Consider the following 22,940-nt stretch of genomic DNA (forward strand, 5'->3'; position numbering starts at 1 on the left):
CTCATTGGTAGGGAGTTGTTTTCTGTGGTGGCCACAGGGTGCCAAGTATATCACATAGCTGTGAAAGTGGGGGGAGTGTTGGATTTGTCTGGTTTGGGGTTTTTTGTCTTTGGATTTTTTTTTTTCTTTTTTTGGTGGGGGGGGAGGGAGATGGGAACTGTTTATTTTTTAATAAAGAGCCACAGAATAATACTCCTCAAAACCCAGTATACTTGGTTTGGCTTCCTGGCTTGTTGGTTTTTATGCTGCTTTCTTCTCAGTCTAAGACTAAAACACTTTAGTAAAATGAAAATATTAATAGAAAGTGTAGTCTGTAAACCTGCGACATCTGATCCATTAGAATGTGTTATTTAGTATAATGCCAAAATGTTCTTCCTCATCTCTAAATGATCATTTGGTTAATGGCATTTCTGAATCCTGATTTCACTTCCTATGTTTATAAAGAATTACTAAGGAAGAAGTCACTCTAGTCTATTTGTTGCAAAAAACAAAAAACCATGAGACTAAATGACTTCTGAAGTTGAAGGAGGTGTACCATCATTCCAGGTAATACTCAGAATCATAGAACAGTTAGGGTTGGAAGGGATGTTAAGATCACCTAGTTCCCACTCCCCTGCCATGGCCAGGGACACTTCGAAGTAAACCATGCCACCCCAGGCTCTGTCCAACCTGGCCTTGAACACCAACAGGGATGGAGCATTCACAACTTCCCCAGGCAACCCATTCCAGTACATCACCACCCTCACAGTAAAGAATTTCTTCCTTATATCCAATCTGAACTTCCCCTGTTTAAGTTTTAACCCATTACCCCTTGTCCTATCACTACAGTCCCTAATGAGGAGTCCCTCCCCAGCATCCCTGTAGGCTCCCTTCAGATATTGGAAGGCTGCTATGAGGTCTCCATGCAGCCTTCTCTTCTCCAGGCTGAACAGCCCAAACTTTCTCAGCCTGTCTTCATATGGGAGGTGCTCCAGTCCCCTGATCATCCTTGTGGCCCTTCTCTGGACTTCTAACAATTCCATGTCCTTTTTATGTTGACACCAGAACTGCACACAATACTCCAAGTGAGGTCTCACGAGAGCAGAGTAGAGGGGCTGGATCACCTCCTTCGACCTGCTGGTCTTGCTCCTTTTGATGCAGCCCAGGATACAGTTGGCTTTCTGGGCTGCAAGCACACACTGAAGCCAGCTCATGTTCATTTTCTCATCGACCAACATCCCCCAAGTCCTTCCCCGCAGGGCATCTCTGCATCTCTTCTCTGCCCAACCTGTGGCTGTGCCTGGGGTTGCTCCGACCCAGGTGTAGGACCTTGCACCTGGCATAGTTACTTTAACATCTAGTCTTAACTTTCAGAAAGAAAAATAAGTGGTCATGGAGCACTGCTGTTGCATTTCAGGTAGAGAAAGGTAAACATAATTTAACTTCCATAGCACAGTAGTTGAATTATGTAGTGAGTTTCAGACAATGTTTTTATCCCCAAAGGTATCAGTGCCACTGCCAATTGTTCTGGTAAACTTTTTTGTGTGCATCAGTATTTCAGGCAGACCTCCGCTTTAAGGGGTAGGTTGTTCACATTTTTGTTTCTTAGCTTCCCAGCTTCTGGGGCTTTCCACATAACAGGGGCTTGCAATTCCAGATTTTTGAAAATAACTTGGAAGACGGTTGATTTCTGTGTCAGAAAACACTTTTATTCTGTATATCAGGCATTTTCTGTATTTGCTTATTATTTTGTTTCTATGCTTGTTTTTCTTCATATTCATCTTTCCTCCTAAACATGGCCATAAACTGTACTGTAGAATTCAATGTTCCAGTTCCCATCTGTTGTTTATTAATGTGACTCTATTTCTGTACAATATTCATGCAATTTTTTTTCTCTTTTTGTTTGCTCTAATTACTTGCTTTTACAGGCAGAAATTTGTGCCTGGTGTGTGTGTTTTCAGCCACAACGGGGCAGTAGATATCAAATGGTGACTCAACTGGAGCTGTTAAAAGTATTTCAGGCTTCAGCGATCATGAAAGAAATAACCCAGTTTCAGTCATTGTTACATTATGGGAGCACATATATATGTGCACACACCTGCATATGTACTGCGAGAGAAAGAGTGGTTGCAGGAGCTTCAGAAACTTACTGAAATTAAATAATTCAGTGCTCTTATTTCTCATATTTGCAGAGTAAAAGTCCAAAATTAAAAGTCACTGTAGCTTCTGGAAAGACCCTATAAAGAATTACCTTCCCTGGACTGTTAAAGGGGCTTTAATACGTCCATCAACTTGCCGCCATCCTGGTCTGTCTTGCAACATCTTTTAGAATATTATGTACAAATAGAATATGCACTAGTTGGGCACACCTTCCAGGATGGCTGCTCTTTAGCAAAGTTAAATCCACATTTTCTTAGACTACAAACTCCCACTAAAGCAAGTGAAAGTGTTTAGCAACAGGTGATTTTAAAATCACATTTTGAATGAGAGCATCTGGTGAAATAATTGAGCTATCCAAATAATTTGAAAATTGTATTTTACAATATTTTACAGTATTCTTCTCTGTGGAATCTTAAAGTTGGTAGGCTCTGGACTTTGCTACATGCTGAAATTCCATTAATGGTATTGGAGGTGTATCTAAATAAGAATTTCTTTATTATTATTATTTGGAAGGTTTCCCCAGATCTATTTGACAACAATGTTAAAAGAAAAGCTTGCTTGCATTGCTAATATTAAAAAAGGATGTGTTAAAAAAAAAAACACCAAATACACTTCATAGACTTCAAGTCATTATTATAGCTGATGTTAAAACTGTGGCATGTTTCAGATTAAGGCTTTGGATTATAAATAGGATATTCCTTAGAGAAACATCCAACTTTGAATTTTTAGACTAATGTCCTGAAAATCTATATGTTTTTCCAGTAGTTGATTACCTTTGTTACTGATGCTGTGAAATCAAGAGGTCTTGAACTACTTCTTATCCAGTTGTATTTACTTCCATCTTTAGTTTTCATTTTATTGCTTATAGGACTGGACAGTCCTATTAGGAAGAACAGTCACACCAAAATATGCATACCAAAATGATACCTATTGTGGAATCCAGAGTGTAATGTTAAATGCGCCTCTGTAACTGGGTAACTGAAGGATTTTATATGTTTTACAAATAATTTTGAAGCTGACTTGATTGTTGAAATCTGGGAAACATTGCGCAGAAGGGAGGTGGCTATAGTAAAAGAATTCAGCCCCAGTGAGATAAATGTGATCTCACTGCACGCAGCTGTGTTGGCTTTTTCTGCCCCCTTTCTAAACAAACAGCCTTAATGAGTTTCCTACTAGAAGTCTGATCTTTGTGGAAGGCAAAGGGTGCAAGTAGGTAAGAAGTTCTCAAAAGAGAGAAGGAAAGGGGTTTCTTCATTAAGGTATCATCTCTCAACTAACAAATGATTTTAGCAAATGCTGCATATTAACTGTGTTTGCCTACTCTGCTATCTTGCATATTCAGTGAAAAGCTCCATAGAGATACAAAAAAATATTTACTTTGCACGTGTAACATTTCTTTCTGTTACTGTTTTGGTTTGGGGCCTAATTATTACATTGAGTTTGCAGGCTCCCAAAAGTTTGTGTTTCACTAGGTTTGTCATTCTTAGTTCAGTTCCAAAAGATGGATTGATGGGAAATACTTTTAACTGTTTCTGGTGATTCTAGTTCAGCATCTTAAAACAGCTTTTATAGAATAAACAGTTGGCAAATAATCCTTTGCCTGAGAACTGAAGAACTCTTCTGGTAAATACTGAAAATGAACAGAAAAGTAACCTAAAAATAAATCCCCTTTTCAAATCTCATTAGCTCACTCTTTGGTACTGCGAAAGGTGCTAGAACAATAGACTGTCAATTCAAAAAGCTATTCCTTATCCAAATACAAATAAAGCATATTTCAACTATCTCCTCTGGATTTCTAGATGTTAGATCATAGACTTCTTGCAGCTACAGAAAAGGAAATTTTCAAGTTACATAAATGAATGTATTAAGCCTTTATCTCCCCTGTGCTGCTTACATCAGGCATTTGGTACTTCAAGATTTCTCCACTAACCATAACACCTCTAACACTGCTACTCTGCAAACACTTCACTTGGTCAAATCACGGGCAGAACATGCTCTGCAGCTACTGAATGGTTTGGTTTGCTGTTACATGGCAAAGCACAGGTCTGGACACTTGAGCAATTGCTGTCCTTGGGGAAAATACCCACTCTATGAATAGGAAAGACTGACAGCCTACCATGCTGGAAACAGTGCCTTTGTCCCAGAGCTATGGATTTTAAACTAATCTTGCCATAACTGAGACACACAGTTACATAAATCACTCCCGAAGTATGATCTTTCAGGCTTGACTGTATTGGCTGAAGCAAAAGCTGTTCATATGCATCTGCTTATGTGCAAAGTAAGAAAGCTAAGCAAACAGTTCTTCGACACAACACACTTATTTTCTATTACTGTTTTTTGTGTTGTGTCAATATCAACCCATGGGCTGAGGATCACGCATGAACTGTAAGGCTCTACGTAGTGATACTGTATAAAGTATGTGAAGTACAGACTTAACGGTTGGAAGCAGGTCCAGATGAGTAAAAAATTCTGGAAGTGCTTCTGTACACTTCTGAATGAATGGGGTCTCTGTCGGGATGCCACCAAGGGTTAAATCACACTTCCTCACTTTATTTAATACAATGAAGTATATTGAATTTTGTTAACTGATGAATTCATTTAAATCTGCAGTAAAGCTTGTTTGTGAATTGTTGTTCTGTATTAGAACAAAAGCATAACTGAGAGTTTCCAAAGATGAATTCTTAATAAATTGTCCTTATAATGAAATATTAACATTTAAAAGCCTAATTATATGTCAGGCTGAAAGAACAAAAAGTCAGGTGATGTGTGTATTCAAAATGAATTAGAATTGGGATTGTCCAGCCTTTAGTTATTAAGTACATATGTTTATAGTTATAATGTCACATGCTCTGATCCTGTAGAGTCTCATCGTAAATACATGTTCACCATAGGTCAGAATGTCTGCAATAGAATATTGTATTTTTACTATTAATATGCAATATTATGTCATTCTAGAAAATGGAAGGATATAATCTTTGTTGCTCAAACCCAAACTATTTGAAGTAGGCAGATCAGACTCTGGAGTGTGTGTGATTTCGCCACCACCACTCTTACATTGGAGAGAGAGGAGGTGGAGAGTTCAAGAAGAGTATCCTTATTTCCCTAGCTATTGTATGGGTAATTGTTTTCAACCAGAAATTTGATGCATAGCTATTTGAATGTAGTATAGAATATTAGGGACCTACATCAGGGACCTACAATGACCACCTAGTCCAACTGCCTGATCACTTCATGGCTAAACACAGGAACACACAGCTCTGTGTCTTCAATTCAGAAGGCTTGAAAACATAAGAAACCTGTAGCAGGTATGTTACCTGCAAGTCCTTCTGTTCTAGATCTTACTCACAAAATTCTTTTGGAAACAAAAATGAAAATTTCTTGCAAGTCCAAGTAGCATAATGGTATTAAACAGAGCTGTCTGATACTGTGGTAATAGTGTAATAACTTTGATGGAATGTGTAGTTTAAAAGAACCAAATGTCCTAAATCATCTCCCTTCCTTCCCAATATTTAAAAGGATGTTGAATGCAGGAACTTCAATTTACTTGATATCAGAAAAAGTAATCAGTGCTAGAGCCAGATTAAACCTGTTAATATACATAAAAGAGGGAAAAGTGCTAAAAAAGCAATACATTATATGACAGTCTTCTTCCTTTAACGTCTTCTTAAATGAAGAAACATCAATTTCTTCAGCCTTTATCTAAAGGCTATCAGTAAACACACTTGAGGGTGAAACGGACAGCAAAGTTGGAAAACATAACCTGTATTTCTAGTAGTGGGTTTTGATTACAACCTGATTGATGAAATTTCATGCTGTGTGCTTTTAACAGTGCAAGATACGGCAACTATTGCAGCCGTTGGACTGTTCCTGGCAGCATTTGTAGCTGCCTTTGTGACTACAGGCTCATAGTACTGTTGTGCAGAGTTACTCTGTAATGGCTGATCCTGATGCTGCTATTCAGAAAGAAACAAGGAAAAATAAAGAAATGGGGCTCAAGACTTGACCGAAACCAGGAAAGGATTAATGGTCCTGGCGTGTTTCTGGTCAGGATCTCTCCCATGCTGGTTCATCAGCGGTCAGTGATGTTATTCTGGACCTTGTGTTTATTAAAGATGGAGGAGATAGAGGGAAATAACTGGAAAGCTGATCTGTAGTTCTTTCAGCCCATAAATTTATTATGAGTAGAAACAAAGACACCGGTTGTATCTGAGCAGAACTATCCTGTGTCCTTGTTGTAGTTAACCTTTACACACGTAAATGAGCATGGCTACCAGCCTTAACTTCTCATAGCAAAATGGGCGATATATGCAAACACGGGGTGGTTTTATACTTCTGGGTAAGACTATGTACGATGTGCGAATAGTTTGGCAATGCTCGAGTTGCATATTATTTTCTCTCAACCACCTCTAGCTGGCACTCTTGTCAGCGTTTTGTGCCAGAGGGTATCCCCAGTTCTACCACGGGGGCTTTGGTTTCTGTGTGGTGTGTTTCGTTTGGGTGGCATGTTTTAACACGTGTCCCCAGAGTAGTATCAGTAGTAAACCTTCAAGCCTCTTTGAAAGCTCCTTTGAGACACAATCAAGTGAAGCAGTGCTGCTAAACTGCCAAGCAGAGCACCAGTTATCATAACTGTGTGGTTATCTGGCACTTTCCACCTGAGACTTCCCAGTGGTTTACATGAGCACTTAAAAACCTGATAGTCTTTACTGTAAGAGTGACAGAGCACTGGAACAGGTTGCCCAGGGAGGTTGTGGAGTCTCCTATGCTGGAGATATTCAAGGCTCACCTGGACAAGTTCCTGTGTGATGTACTCTAGGTTACCCTGCTCTTGCAGGGGGGTTGGACTGGATGATCTTTTGAGGTCCCTTCCAACCCTCGGGATTCTGTGATCTGTCATAGTTCACCCGGAGAAGAGTTACATTTCTGTCATTTTTTTTTTTTTTACAGTGAGTCCACGCTAGTAATTAAGGCTCTTATGATAATGTTTACTGCAAATGTTGGAGTCATGGAATGGTTAAGAGTCAGAAAGGACTTTCAGATGTTCTAGTGCATCTAATTAAGGTTATTAATCTTTCTCAGCTTGCCACGTTCAGATTTGTAGGAAGCTCTTTGGTGACTTTTGTCGCTTCCTCAGCTCTCCAGTCATCCTCCGAATCCACCAGTGGGGGTGCGTGTGTACAGCGGTACTTGCATTTGTGTGTGGTTTTTGGCACATGTGCTCATTATCCATAACCTGCCTTTCACTGGAAGCTTTGAAATTGTAGGGTTACAAATTAAAGCCTCCCTAATGACATTTGCATATACTAATTGCAACCTGAAATCTTTAAAGGCACAAATAATAGTTTAGCTATGTGTCTGTAACGCTATTACCACTTGCTAGCTTAGAACCAACTTGGCTCATAGATGTTGCAGTTCACTTGATTAGTCCTGACTGGTATAAATCATGGGGCTATTTGCTGATCTGTGTAATCCATCGGCTAACAAAACAATAGAGAGACACATCTGTTAATTTGTATTAGAAGCGGGTACACAAAATCATTAGTTACAAATAACTATTGTCGCATTTAAGCATGCCAGTGGAATGAGCCCGAGCAGAATGAGGTTTCTGTGTTGTATTTTTCGTATCTACACATTAGGGTTTTGCATTTCTGCAAGAGCGGGCGGCTGTCGGTCAGGCAGCAACGCGCGTTGGCTCTTGACTCCTGTTTAACAACAGGCCGTGCACCTCTTTATCGCGGATCCATTCCGGGAAGAAAGATACGACCGCGTGTTCCAGCCCTCCCTCCGCCGAGGGCTGCACCGGCCGCTCGCTGAGGGCCGCTCGCCGGGTCCCGCCCGGCCTCTCGGGCCGCCCCGGCCAATGCGGCTCCGCGGCCCCCCGCGTTGCCGGGGAGCGCCCAATGGTGGCGGCCCTGCACTGCCGCTGCCCGGGGGGCGGGACGAGACGGGGCCGCGCCGCCGTTGCTCGGCGCTGTCCGTACCGTGCCCAGGGGAGCGCTGCGCCGCCCCCGCCGCCGCAGGTGGGTCTGCACGGGAAGCGGGGCGGGGGAAGCTGCGGGACGGGGGGTGCGCGCCTCTCCTGATAGCCAGGGACGGGCGCAGGGGCTCCGGTTTGTCGGAGCGCAGGGGCAGGCGGAGGAGTCCCAGGCACCGGAGCAGGGGAAACCTAAACCGAAGGCAGGTGGCGGAGCTCGGGCGGCCGCTTTGTCCCGCTGTACTTCAGAGAAGGGCCGGCTTCCCCTGCGCGCCGGTGGAGCCGAAGTTCATCTCCGTCCACTAGCCACTTGCCCTGGCCGGGGCTCACGGCACCGCTCACAGACCTGACCGGCTGGACTGTGCTTCTGCGTGTCCGTGTGTCCCCCTCCCCCGGATCCCACACCCGCCTCATGGCTGTTTTCGAAGAAGACTATGCTAAGCATCTTAGCAACCCCCATCCATCCTCTCTCAAATCAGGGTTGTTCTCTAGGGTCTGTAATAATTCACGTTGTGTTTCCATGCAAGCCCTAGCAACTCATTACTCTGCGTCTGCAGAAGGGTTAATGAGTCATTAACAGCGGCATGTGGAAGCTGCATGTATCCACCTACCCCTCAGCTGCTCCATGCAATTACTCATGTTTTGGATTTTTCCCTGCTTGAGTCTACTGAACTGTACTGCTGTTGAAACGGTTGCGGGTAAGATATTGCAAAGCAAAGAAAAATCACTCATCTTTCTGTCGTCTCGTTTGAATAGGTAAATTGTAGGTTTTAAAAGCTCAGATTAGATATTTCCATGCCAAGTGGTTTTTTTATGATGATATATGACCAGACAGGCCCCTCTCTAAACGTTTGCCAAGGACATGTTTCTTTCTGTAGCCTTTCTGTACTGCAGCCCCCCTTTTCTGTGTTGGTTTTTGTTAATTGCTTTGTTGACTAACTGGTTGTAATCAGACTCAACTTTTATGATTTTTCTCTCTCTTCCCTCCCCCCCCCCCCCCCCCCCCCCCCCCCCCCCCCCCGCCCCCTTCAATCCTTTCTGAGACTTCAGTTTTTCAGAAGGAAACAAGTTAAAAAAGCGCTCCAGTGCTGGGCTAGGTCAGGTGATGCCTTACAGCTCACATCTTCCCATGCCTCACTGTGCCTTTTGCTGGGAATTATCCTTAGAATAACTTCACTGTATGGATTTGAGGGCATTTTTAGTATTGTCAAGGCACAAATTTGGCAAACGTTGGCATTCCTTTACTTGTGAATCAGCAATGAATCATTCTTGTCTCCTGTGAAACGTGCATTTTGTAAACTTACTAGTTTGGGCAAGTAAATTTTGAACTACAGGTTGATTGCAAAATGCTTGAGTGCAGTAATTGTGGCATGTGATTTCTTGGTTTATTTCCTCTGCTGAGGACTGAAATGTCCCTGGTGTTGCACAGGCAGGTGAGCTCTGCACTTTGCCTTAATGTTTTTCCAGGTAAATAGGTTTATGTTAGTAAACGAAGTTTGTGGTACCCCAGAATTGAAGAGCAGTGTCCCCTTCTCCAGTGGAATGTATTACATGGGATTATGCAACATTTACAACTTCCCTAAATACCTAGTTTCTAAAATGTCTGGGTTCTCTGTTCTCCAAGAATTTTCAGATTTGATTAATTGTAATATAAAGTAGTATTTGCTGTGAATTACATTTAATCTGTTATATCATGCTTTTGTTGGGGAAGTCTTTGACTTTTTCTATATAACATTAAAGGCTTTTCATGATACTCCTGTGGAGGTCTGAAGTACAAAGTAGCAGTAACTCCCAAGCAGATCTGACATACCGTTTTCCTTAGCTGGCAGCTAAGGCAATTGGAATACAGCTGGCAGCTTTAGTGATCGCTGCTCTTTTATAGCTGTAGCTTTTAAATTATTTTTAAAATATGAATGCCATCAGCAGGCATTCATATTAAACTTTCCAACAGGAGAAAAGGTCAAGGGTTTTTTTTCTCTCATATGTTGCACTGTATCTCCATTCTGACTAGCTGTACTCTCTTATAATTCATGTCCTTAATTATCATTAAGGATTTAACAGCATACCTTAGTATTTAACTGCAGATCTCTCCTTTACATGAGTTATTTGGATGCCTCATTACACAGTGTTATAATTAATACTCTGCTGTGTGGTTGGTTTAGATAACAGTCCAACGGGCGCAAGGTAAAAAAGCAACAGCTACATCTTAGTAGTGACAAGCTCCCCATCTCAAGTCATAGTTTGTGCTACCTTGCCAGCTATCTCCATAGGAACTAGCAGCTGGTACAGTTCCCTGGTTGAGAAACCCAGACGGTGTGTGGGTTAACACCATACTGTGAGTGGGCTAAATTGTGAAGTCCTTAATTTTCAGCTAACCCAAGTCTGGCATCAGCAAATGAAGATGAGAAGTGGTATCTCTGTGTGTTACAACTCTCTCAAGATGTTGTGCTCTGCAAGGCTTCTGCCCCTGTTGTAGAACAGGGGGATTTTCCTCTTAGCGAAGCAGTTGCCAAGGTGGTTTCAGCTACAAGGTTGTAGCTTGTGGGTTCTCCTGCTCTGACACTTTGTTCCTGGTTGTACCCTTTCTTCATGCAGCTTTTAATCCAAGTATTGCACGAAGGCTTTGTGAGAAGCACCTGTCATGGTCTTTGCCACTAAACTAGCAGAATAAATGAATCCCAGATAAGGATTCCCTCTTAACTTCTGCCATCAATTTTCAATCTCTTTTAAATATGCAAATAAGGTGAATGGTGTGGAAGGTCCTTTTCCTTTCATAACTTCAGGGTGTAAAATATCAGAGATTGACACTGAAAAAGACCCAGGAGAATGGAGTCCCATGAAGATACCAGGGGATAAGCATCAGTGCTCCAGGATTCCCTTCTTTTCTGGAAAACTGTGGATGCAAATACATTAGTGCATTAGTTAAAGCAGGAATGGACTTTTGAAATGATTGTCCTGATCATCTGCACTTATTGCACCTCATTTTGCATCTCAGAGCAAGTAAACTGATTTTGTTTGCTATAAAACTGCGTCAGAGCTACTCCAGGAGCTCACTTAATGTATTCCAAGTGCTAACACAAATTCAGCCTCCAGCATCAGGCAGGAGATAATTGGAAGTAAAAGCCACAAAAAAAAGTATTGTGAAAGCTGTGCCCTCAATGCCAAGTATTTCACCCTATAGCTCTACACCTACTCATAGGGTTTTACACTGCTTGCTAGTGTAGACTTAGGATATAACATCTTGAACAACTTACTAGCAGTCTTTTAAATGTAACATAATCTTCAGTATATATTTATAGAAAAAATACAAGGAAAAGTGTAAACATCATAGTATAATCTTAAAAAAGTTAAGACTTCAATGCATGTGTCCATTAAATAACGATAGAAACAAATAACGCTTTATTAATAGAAAATAATCTTAAAACAAGTAGCTTACTAAGATGTATAGGTTTCTTAAACATCAGTTCTATAGAGAAACAGTTGGTGAAAGGCAGCCATGAAATTAAAGACCTTTTGCTCTCACCCGTCTCCAAAATCCTTCAGTAGGTACTTTCCTGACAGCAAATGTTTTCTAGAATGTTGAAAGTATTTTCTCAGCAGTGATATATTGAGGTTTATCAGTCCACTGCACTGAAGTGTCTAGAAATATGTATGACTTTGTTGAAATTTACATTTTTATTTATTGGAAGAGGTCATGCTCCAGGAACGTCTTGATTGGTTGTGCCATTACTTCAAGTCAGCACTCTGTGATTTCATCTTGTATGGCTCAGGGGCATTCATCTAAAATGAGAAATAAGTGTCTGAGCAGCAAACCAGTGCCTCTTGTTCATTCTTTGCAGAGGAAGGCAGTTGTTCTGTGTTTGATACTGACAAGGCAGGATAGGCAGATTGCAGTCGTACTGATACGTTTGATTGTATTATGTCATTTATCTTGAATATTAAATGTGGTTTTTAAGCTTTGTTACAGACATTCCCCTCTGGGAAGACAAAACAAAGTGAAACTCATAGGAAAGAGTCCTGAAAGAAATAAATAGCAGCCTTAGAAGTAGTGAAGGAGGGAGCCAAAAAGTAGCATTGGAAAATAACCTGAAGTGTGTGTGGCAGAGGGAGTTATTTAATTATAACAGTAAATACCCGCATAGACACTGTGTGACCAGGAGTGTGTACTGTACAGGGGAATTAGACTCCCTGGAAGAGGAGGAGGATGTACACTAACACAGTGTATCAATGAAAGGGGAAATAATAGTATTGTATTTTTGGCTGTGATTTGGTTGTCTCAATTTGGGTGCAAAGAAGACATGCAAGCCTAAGTTAATTGCCATAGGCTTTCTGGAGGGGGGTTTACCTCATTCAAAAATAGATCAGAGGAAGGATCCTCTGGAGGTGTTGTGTTCCGTCTGTTGACTATAAACAGAGCATCAGGTGACTATCTCAGATGTCTAACTGGGCATCTAGAGTTAAACGAGATGTGATCCATCTTGCTTTATTAAGGTAACTAAACTACATCTCTTGCACAATTCCTTCAGCTTGAAACAGAGAACAGAACTGACTGGTATCCTTCAGGATCCTAGAAAGGAGCTCCACTAGTACAGAACTACCCTAATGCGCAAAGAGCAGGCAGTGTGTTCTGGAGCTGAGAATCGGAGCAGAGCTCCTGGTCCAAGGGCAGCAGACCTGCCTGGTGAGCTGGAGAGAAAGGATATCTTTTTGCTGAGCTGTGTTTCTTGCTTCACTATGCTCTTTTAGGCCAAGTTTTAGTTGGCATTTATAGGCATGAATATTTATAGCAACTAATTCTCTCTGTGGGCTCTTGGGTTTGCCAGCTGTGAAATGAAATGAAAGAATTATCTTTACTTTTGAAAAAGGGGGTGAGTAATTTTGTTCTCTTGCTATCTGAAGCAGGGGCCTCTTGCGAACAGAAGGTAGCATTTTGCAGAGCTGCATGGTGGTTTGTGGTTGTGTGGGTGATGGAAATGCATGGAAAAAGTACTACTAAGTGTTTGGAAAAAAAAAGTATTACTAGCTGCATAACCAGAACCTGAGCTGGTCAAGCTCCACAGCACAAGCACAGTTTATTTTCTAATGAAGTAGTTTCAGTGGAACAGCTGTAGGGAAGAATTTGGCCCAAGGAGATGAATGGTTAGTTGTTTAATTGCTAGCTGCTCCTGAGGACAGACATTACCAGAAATGCTTCTTTCTCTCTGATCCATGTTGTTTCCAGGTCACTGGAGTTCAAATACTTACCTGGCTAAAAAGTTTATCCTAGTTATAAAAATTATATATAGCGCAAAATTCAACTGTGTGTTCCTAAATCTCATTCCAAATTACAAGGTACGTGAGTTCAGCATGAGGAGCAAGATCTCAGCTGGTAGGTGCATAGATTTGCCAGAATCTCAAATGTCACTGAAGGGGATAAAATGGAGGTAAAATAGGTTCCACAGATCAGTGCTTTCCCCTTCTAAATAACTCGTTTCTGTCTTCTACAATCTGGTTGTCCGATCTCTCTGCATGGAGGCAGATGTGTTAGTTTACTGCACTGTGTGCATGCTCAGAGTGTAACACCAGCATTCTCTCTTTTTCCCAAAAAGATTGCAAATCGTCCCTCTATTCAATCCAGGCTATTGATATGAGTATGTTTGGAGCTAAGACTGATCGAGGGTGGGCACAGACCTTTGGGAGCTGCATTAAGGTCTTCAGTGAGACTGAAGCAGGCACTAACTTTGAAGTGATAATCCCTTCTTTTCAAGAAGACTGTCTTGAAAAAAACTGTAATTCTTGTAATTTTGCTGATTTTTGGTAGTTTTGTAACATGCTTTTGTCTATTTATGTGAATTATGCCATTGTCAAACCTGCAACTCTGCCAGCAAGTCATGAGGTGCAACTTCTGTCTTGGTAGCAGAAACAGAGTCCCAGGCCCCTTGAGGGTCTAGGCCTTTGTGAGAGGGAGGTAAATATCTCAAATGCTTTAAAGTCTACTTGTCTGCATCCCATTTCCAAAACGTGTCCACTGGGTAAGGCAATCTTTGCCAAATGTTAGCTGGGCTCAAATTCCCTAGAGCTGGCAAGAGAGCAGTAACACTGCATTAGCGTTGCCTTGAACTGGTATTTCCACATATCTTAACGCTGTGCAACTGAGACGTATCGTGGGCTGAGGAGCAGGATAACCATGGTTGCTTATGGCTACACAAGGTTGGGTGGGGAAGTGAGGTGACCTGACTGTGTTACTTCCACTCGTAGAGCAGGCTCAGTGAGCAGCCGTGCTGTCGCACACACAGCACTGCTGCTAGTGTTACCTGAGAGGGACTGCATAGAGGAGGATAACCGGATTCCAGATTTTTTAATGAAAAAAGGCCTTGCTGTTGTCCTGGAGTGCCCAGGATCCATCCCCATGTCTGCAGTGCTTTATGTTCATTTTTCAACCAAGTAAGTGAAGTCTTCACAAAGTTTTCTCTGCTTTGTTTTCCTGACTAGACTGCAGATTCTCCAAGGCAACCCTAACCCTATCTTACACTTCTGGGGGCTTGGGTGGGAAGCGGGGTTAGGGTCATCTTGGTAGTTTAAGGTTTTGTGGGGTTTTGTACACTATTGTTCTACTAAAACACACAGATAACACAAAACAGGTGATGCAGGTAAGCCAGACCTGATGCCTTCCTTCCAAGAAAATTACACAATATCTGACAGGGCCCAGAAATGTAACATGGATTAAATTCTTGCCTAAAAATTCGGGAGGCAGGATATTGTGTTAACCAAGTCCAGTTGAAAGTTGTGCATGTTTGTGACTTCACTTGTCTTACCATGTGAGTTTCATCTTCTAGTTTCCACATGCAGAAGTTAAGTGTAGGCAACTAGAGCACGATTTGGGGTACCCAGGATGGCTGGTCACCTAATGCAGTTACATTTTAAATGATTTATTGTTAAAAAAATGCCTGTTATTTGAAACTGAAGAGTTAGTTGTATGAAAAGAATAGCAAAATATCTCTCATGGTTTGGTTTGTTGTTTTTTTTTCTTTTATTAGAGGATTGGTTTGGAGTGGGCAGCTAAATCACTCCATATCCTCAAAACATGAAATTTTGAAGGATCATATTACATTCCTATTTCTGTGTGGAACCTGAATTTCTTTTCCTGTACCTATAAAGACCAGTTTGTTTAGTTTTAGATTCTCTGTACCATGTGTGAATACATGCACCTTATACATACAGCATATAGAGAGCTTGGGTACCACTGCCTCAAGCCAGGTTCATGAGGAGCTGCCATTACAGACACTTACCCAGCAGTTTTTGTTTCTTAGCTCCCTGCTGTTCCAGTTTTGACAGTTTACTTTGATAGTGGTGTCCCAACCATTGAGTGATTAGCTGTTGTCCATGGTTTGGGTTTTGGCTTTTATTTTCTTCTTCATCATTCTGGTTTATGACCTGCTGGCGAATAGTCTCACAGATGCATTGGTGCAGTGGCTGTTTGTTTGAGCCATTCCAAGTACTGTGAAACCAGGAATTGTGCTGCACACTGTGGGAGTGAATTCATATGAATTTCAATGTATAATATTGAGGTTTTGTCAGCACCCTGAATGCTTCATAACTGGACATTTGTGTTAGATTAAAAGATGAGCATCTCATGAAATGTTGGTATCAACTATATGATGCTTTTGAGTGTGAGGTGCAACTGGTCCTTCTTCCTGCTGTTGATGCTCAGATTTGCAATGGCTCCTCTTCTAGCTTCCTCAGCAAAATACCAAGTGTAATAAAACATGAGAGACTTGCTGCCTCCATATTCCACAGGGGTCTGCTTCTCACAGTGTACCCCTGCAGCACTTACATGATCTCATGCAGATAGATGGCAACGTATCTTGTATTCCTCTTCTGGAATGCACAAGCTTGCCTGCTGTCTCACAGGCATAGCTAACTATCAAATGGGCAGTACCATAACGATGAGCAGCTGCTGCTTACTGATCCAGATGATGACAAAGTGTTGGTAGTTAGAAAGAGTATTCTGAACTTCATTATCAGCAATGGACTCTACCCTATTGCACCAGGAAATTTAAATTCCATCTAACTTTAAAGTCCCTTTAAATTCAGTCTTTGCTCAGGCATGCTTTTTTCCTAGAGTTGCTTTTCATTCTCTTGAAACACTAGTCATGCTAACCAAACAGCACCATCAAGTCTAATGGGCCTATATTTAGAATGTTTAAAATAGAGAGTGACAACAAATGTGATATTTGTGGGTTGCCCTGAAGGGCTACAGTGACCTGGCATCACACGAAGTTGCATAATCTCTAATTGACCCTCCAGGCACTAGAAATGAGGAAAGACCAGTTGGATCATCCATGGAATTTTCTACCAGGGCAGGCTTATTCCCTGTGATACCTGTGTTGTTATTTGTCTGGCTTTAGATAATCATTCAGGACTTCCTTAAGCTGAGAGACAGCCACAATTTGTAAGGTTGCCTTTATATACAGCAATCAAAAGGGATCTCCCTTGTAATAAAAATCCCTTTTTAAACTCTTTTCCCTGGAAAGGGACAAGCTGCTGGTACAACTTAGAAGCTATAAAAAATGTTACATAGAAGTACAGTTATATAGAAGTTATTTTTATATATGTAGTTGTTAGTTATATGGAAATAACAGAGAAGGCTTGAACTGAAGATGGCTTTCTCACTCAGTATTCCTAATCTTTCTTTCCAGCCAACATTCAGCACAGGAAAACTTCTTTGCTTTCTTTCATGACTGCATCGCTTCCTCAATGGTCCTTGTCTTCCTGATGCTTTCACAGTTGGATTCTGTGTTTTTCCCTTACTCTGAATCTGTTCTCCTGTTCACAGCTCAGCTAGATGAATGCCCATCCTCTCTGTAGCCATACAGTCTCCAGTGAAGCATCTCTGTCTATAGAATCCAGTTTCTCCCTTGTTTTGAATGTGGCTAGTGTTTGAGGGCTTGACTTCGTCCTTTCTTTTTCTTTCCTGTTTTTGGGTTTTTGTGTGTGGTTTGTTTTTTTTTTTTTTTTTTTTACTTCCTCTAGCTTTCTTCATCTAAAATGAGTTTAACTGATACTGATTAATGGCAACTAAGTATACACACTGTTTTGGGGGAAGATTTTTCACCTAACTTCTGGAACAATCTTTGTTGCAATTGAGAAGATGAAGCCCTGATTTCATGTATGCAATTGCAACTAGTCCTGAGGCACAGGGAGAATTATGCTGTCTCTCCTTTTATTAATGGAGGCAGGATCAGGTTTTGAGTTTACCAGTATTCACTATACAAGAAGTGATTTGTTGCAATGCATATAGGGAATGCTGGAATGTTAGTACCTGGCAGGCAGAACAGGGTGGCATTTCATACAAGCCAGGATGTGTGTTTACTAGAAGAGTGTTTAACATCCAGCAGAATATTCCAGCAAGCTTATGACTGTTTACTCACCTCCCTGCTTCTTCTGTCATTAGTCCTAGCTTAGAAGAAGGATAAGTACAGGCAGGGCTCTGTGATATGTGTTAACCTCTTGATGGCTGTTTTCAGTAATGTCAGGCCTCAGTGACATAGTTGGTTCAAGGGTGGTTAATTGTAGAACATAATTGCTTTTATGTGAGTGAGATAACTTAAATACCACACCTTGATAATCATCACAACAGCAAGTAAAGTACAATAGCTTTTGGAGGGTTTGGTAAGTGGAATACATCTCACTATAGCTTGTCTATGCTCAGTTTAGACAAGAACATATGAAAGCATCAATATCACATGTGTGAACCCGGGTGCTCAGTGGAAGCTTTCTTCTATGAATTTCTTCTTGTATTATTCCCTTTTTCATGTTTGAAAGAAGAAATCAGTTTTTAAGCCCAGTGTCCTTCCTATATTATGGTTTGGAACATCACTTATTATAGCATCATGTTGTGCAATCGTGAATACTGCAAATTCACCATCCTGAAGCAAAGTGTGACATATGTAATGGTCAGGTGTGGAAGTATAGGATGGAGGTGCTGGTTTGGAGTTCTGCTTTGTGGAGACCTTGACAAATGAAGGAAGAGTGGTGAGGACTGTGCACTCACCCTTTCATCAGGTGATGCTACCAACCTCTCCCTGCTTACTGCACTTTGGTTTCTTGTTGCCTCCTGTTATTACCGACAGAATTTTGTTGACCAAAGAAAAACATGATCTGTAAAGTGATTCTGAATTAGTCTAGCCCTGGAGAAGGCAAACCCTTAAATTAGTGTTTTGCTTACTTTTTTCCCCATATTTGTGTAATACTAACTGGGGGGGGGAGGGAGGGGGGTGGGGCAAGGGAGAGAAATCCCAGATTTTGCAGATGCAAATGTTCTGCTAAACAAATTGGCATGTTGCCTCTTTCCTGTGATCTTGTATCAATCTAGTTTTAATGTGCTACCATGTTGCTCTATATGGTAAGAGAATTTGCTGATCTTTACCTCAGATTCTTGTTTGAGTTGGAAGGCTAGAAGTTTGGGAAATTATCCTTCAAGTTTTAATGCAGTTCCATGGCTGGAGGCTTCAGTTACACTTTGAACACATCATGGACTCTCACAGTGAGCTATACTTAAAGTCCTGAAATGTAGAGCTTCTAGTTTGCCAGTGTGACTGGGGATTTGAACTACCACTGCCAAACGTTCTGTCTGGCTTGCTCCCTTGGTTTCTGCCTGCTATACATTGTTTCTGATTTCTAATTGTTGCTTTTCTGTGGTGCCTTTCTACATTTCTGAGGTTCTTGGGAGTGCAAGGAGTAGAAGACAACGTTGTACCGTTTTCTTCCAGTATCAGATTTTGAAGCCCACTAAAGAGTATCTTGTCTAACTGGCCCTTGTTATGATGCATCCAGAAACCATGAAGTATTTTGAAGGCATGGTGTTGGCAGAAGAAGAGAGACCATTGCCTTCTTAGCTGCCTGGTATTGCCTGCAGGAGAACATCTTAGGTGTTCTTTCTCCCTCTGGAAAACAGAGGAGCTTCTGTGGCAGATAAATTGTGGTGCAGAGAAAACAGCAGCTGTTGACCTTTCAGATATTAGCCTTGACGCAAATATTCCTGAGGGAGATGCTTACGACTTTCTTGCCAACGTGTTCCCTGCAAGCTTTCTTGTATTACTGTTAGGAAATGTGAGCTTACAACAAAGCTGTGTATTTGTAGGACATGGTTTTATGCTTTGTGGCTGAGTTCTTGTGGTGCATAGACAATAAGGGCATTCCAGGTCAACTCAGCTTTAACACTGCTTCTGTTGCTGACTTGCAGTGTGGATTTAGGCAGATTGTATCTATTGGAATAATTTGCTACGGTCATCAATTAGTGTGGCTGCACTGGATCCCATGCTCAGGGACACCCCCACTGCTTTTCTGTCATCTAAAATATCAGATGGCTCTAGTCACATTCAGTACCACACTCTGCCTCACTCCATCTCTGTCTGAAATTGCCAGGGAACAGCAGTAATGACCTGCCTTGAAATGACACAAAGTGGATTTGACCAAGCTCAAAGGACAGAGTTCTATCAAGGCCCTTGTTACCATTCACTTAGGTGTAATCTGTAATGAGAAAGGCCATCCCTGCTTCCAGAGAGGCTGCAGGAGTTTCACAAGGGACATCCGTTTTGCTTCCTTTGAGTCCTAATCCTTCCTTAGATATTGAGAGCTTCCATATGAGTGTTCATGTGCCAAGAGGTAACTGAGCTGCTTAAGCAACATTTGAAGTCATGGGGCATGTATGAATTAGAGTAAGTAAAACTGGGGTAAGTTCTGAAACCTGGTGTTCTGAAACCTGCGAGATTTTCTTAGGACAATTTATAATCTCTATACATGAAGAAAATATGATTGTCATATTAAGAATACAATAATTGAATAACAAAATATGACTTTATTCCTGTCATTATCTAGGTAATTAATACGGTAAGTTTACTGCAGGCATCTAGGCAGAGACTGGTATTTTCAGTAATAGTAATAAAATCCAATTCCTTTATTTCACTGGGCATCTCAAATTTTGGTGCTTGGGTTTTTCATTTGTTTGGGGGAGGTTGTTTTGGTTGATTGGGGTTTTTTTCTCTGTCATTTATACTGGGTTTTGGTTTTGCTGTGGCACCCTGAAGTACTGAGGATTTCCTTTTGATGCTTGAGAACAGATTTTCAATGCAGAGCTTGTTTATTATTCAGGTCATGATGTACTGATGGTGAGTCCTTGTAAGAGGCCAAGCTGAGCTCTCTCTCACACTTGGAAATTTGCCCAAGGCAGCAATCGTTCCTCAGTTCATGCTACTGGATTGTTTTGTCTGTGCAGGTTTGCCAAACACGTGGTCAAGATAAAATGACATATTTTTCCTTGAGATTTTCCTGGTGGTAGTGAAACTTTTATCGTTACAACAAAAGCTATGGTCAGAGTCTTTTCTTTCTTTACTGTCCCTTTGGCTTAGTTTCTTTTTCTGCTATGGGGAATTTAACAGCTTGTCTAGTGGTTTTCCCTTCCATGGTCTCTGTTTCAGAGTTTGAGGATTCCAGATGAGAGAAAATGAGAGACAAATAGAGAGCTCACAACTCATTTATTAATATAGGAAAATATAGAGATAGTAAAGGATACTTCTGATGTCTGGTTATCTTACCAACCCCAAGGACTCTGTGAAGATGATCGGGAAACCAGCTCTGAGGATCATCATCGCAGTGTGAGGTGACAGGCTCAACCTTAGCAGGTGTCCACAGAGAGGCAATCTTGACCTGGGTGGTATGAGGGTCTGCCTCCCCCACATCCCATGGGGCTCGGGCTTTTATACTGACAAAAGTGCATGCTCATTCTGACGCAGGGGGGCAGACTGCATGGGAAGAAGTAGCCAGCAATATCTGGAAAGGTCTCCAAGGGTCGAGACTTTTCCAAGGAGTTCTAAAGCGGAACTTTCCGAGTAGGAATGAAAGCTGGACTTTCTGGGGAGTACCCAAAGCGAACAAACAGTACTTTTCTATCTTTGTGTGTTTCACCACAGACCATTTCCTATTGTCCCTGACACAGTTTCCTACAATAACCAAATACAAAGTACAATAACCAGTTAATGTTTAGGTCCTTGGGTTTGTAAGAGAATATATAAGTAAGAAAAACAGTATCACTGTATGGATTATGGGATTTTTTTCAGTGGTGCTGCCATGTAAGTCATGTGTCAATTTATTTTCTTTTCATCCTAACACATGCCTTCTCAAAGTGCCTCTATTCTGAGAATCTCTGACATTATGATACACTCAGGCTGACTTTGCTCTCTTTCACGTTGCTTGTCAGAAAACTGTGCTAACTCTATAAGTCAACACGATTCCCTTTACCAAACTGGGAAGTCTGTAGAAAATTCCAGCTATGGGGAAGTTGCATAGGTGGGGTATGCACCCCATGCTGCACTGCAGAGTACTCTCTTGCTTTTCTGGGCTCTAAGTGCTCACTATCCGTTTAAAGGTTTTTTAAGTTTTGCTGTCTGGTACTGAGTGGATTTAGAAAAGTCTGCTTGTCACAGGGCAGTAGGGTAAAAGAGCAAAATCATCCTAAAATAATGGTGTAAATCTCCCACATACCTGCACAGCGAAAGCAGTCTGTTTTCTTGCTTCTTTCATGCCTATACTGGAGTCTCTGTGCATTAAGGGCAAGGTAAACTGTTTTCTTTTCTAATTTCCTGCCATTTCAATCTTCTGCCAGGACTTTTCCAGGAGAAAGGAGAGGTCAGCATTCATTTGTTTGGGAAAAGGAAACTCAATTACAGATATTTAAACTAGCCCAAAACATACAATTTAACTAGTCACACAAGGAAAGCAAGACGCAGAGATCATCCTCTCCTTTGCTCATATGGTATCCAGGTGACCCTAAACATCTGATTATTCTGCTTTTCTTAGCTTGCTTCTATGTTTAGCTTTGTAGTTTCTATTAATAGCACCCAGAATGCTAGTAATAGAATGGATGTTGTGCAAGGCAGGCAGAGGTGTCTGCCCACACTGCGTGAAGGCAGGCATCCTGCCATGGGAGCAGAGGAAAAAGTGGTTTGGGCTCAAGTGCAGCTGTTCCTCCAGCATTTAGGAATTGGTTGTGGAATAAGGGAAAGATATGCAGGGTGACTGACCGTGGGGTGCCATAGGCTCCAGAAAGCCTATGGAGAGAGGATCAATCTTCTGACAAATTTCACTTAACCATCAAGATTCTCATCAGGAATCCTTTTTTTGTGTTTGCAAGAAACTGTACATTTGTGTTCAGTTCTGCTTGAAAAGATTCCTTTTCAGACAATGAACATGGACCCATGAAGTCTCTGAGTGTCAGGCTGGTTTGTGATTTACAAACTTCTGAAGTTTTCAGCTCTTTTCATGCAGCTTTTATTAGCTGACCTGCCTTTGGAAGGCTAAATATCATACTGGAAGCTATTTAATGACAAACTTCCTACTGTCAATGGTTAGAGTGAATGCATTTAAATTTCAGTCTGCTCTTTGGACCTAAATGTTGTTAACGTAGGGTAAAGAGAAGTCTCAGTGAAGTATCTGTTCTTGTATATCAACTTGAAGTTTCACCCAAAAAAACCTCTTTAGTTAGGTGAGAGACAGCAGGCCAAGAGATGCCACTTAAAACTTTTTAGAATAGCCAAGTCTGAGTTTTAGTGTTTTCAAGTACTTGAGTACCATAGCAACAAGAGATTCAATGCTAGAGATACTTGGGTACCTAATTCACATGCTTCCCTCGGAGGAGGCAATAGTCCTCTGAGAGTTTTGAAGTGGTCTGCAAATCTGAGTCAGTCATGGATGCTTGTCAGAGAATTTCTCTCTCTGGTCCTAACCTCAGTTACTAGCCAACAACCAGAACATTTGCAGTGGCCCATTCCGTCTAGCAGATTCCCAGATC

At 41.4% G+C, this 22,940-nt stretch overlaps 1 protein-coding gene across 3 annotated transcripts in view; it reads left to right on the plus strand.

The window, feature by feature from the left end:
• The first annotated feature begins 8,105 nt into the window (after window positions 1–8,105).
• The window catches only part of STON2 (stonin 2), a 71,770-nt gene continuing 56,935 nt past the window's right edge, over window positions 8,106–22,940 (plus strand). Inside the window, exon 1 of one of the 3 annotated variants that reach the window (XM_034062617.1) lies at window positions 8,106–8,159. Coding sequence is in view for 1 of the 3 variants with exons in the window: in XM_031048839.2 (XP_030904699.1) it covers window positions 14,518–14,536 (19 nt within the window). In the remaining 2 variants the exon portion in view is untranslated. Of the gene's footprint in view, window positions 8,160–14,393; window positions 14,537–22,940 lie in introns of those variants that run through there. The other 2 variants (XM_031048839.2, XM_031048838.2) reach the window with 2 other exon arrangements.

This window comes from Melopsittacus undulatus, chromosome 4 (genome assembly GCF_012275295.1).
Source record: "Melopsittacus undulatus isolate bMelUnd1 chromosome 4, bMelUnd1.mat.Z, whole genome shotgun sequence".
NCBI lineage: Eukaryota > Metazoa > Chordata > Aves > Psittaciformes > Psittaculidae > Melopsittacus > Melopsittacus undulatus.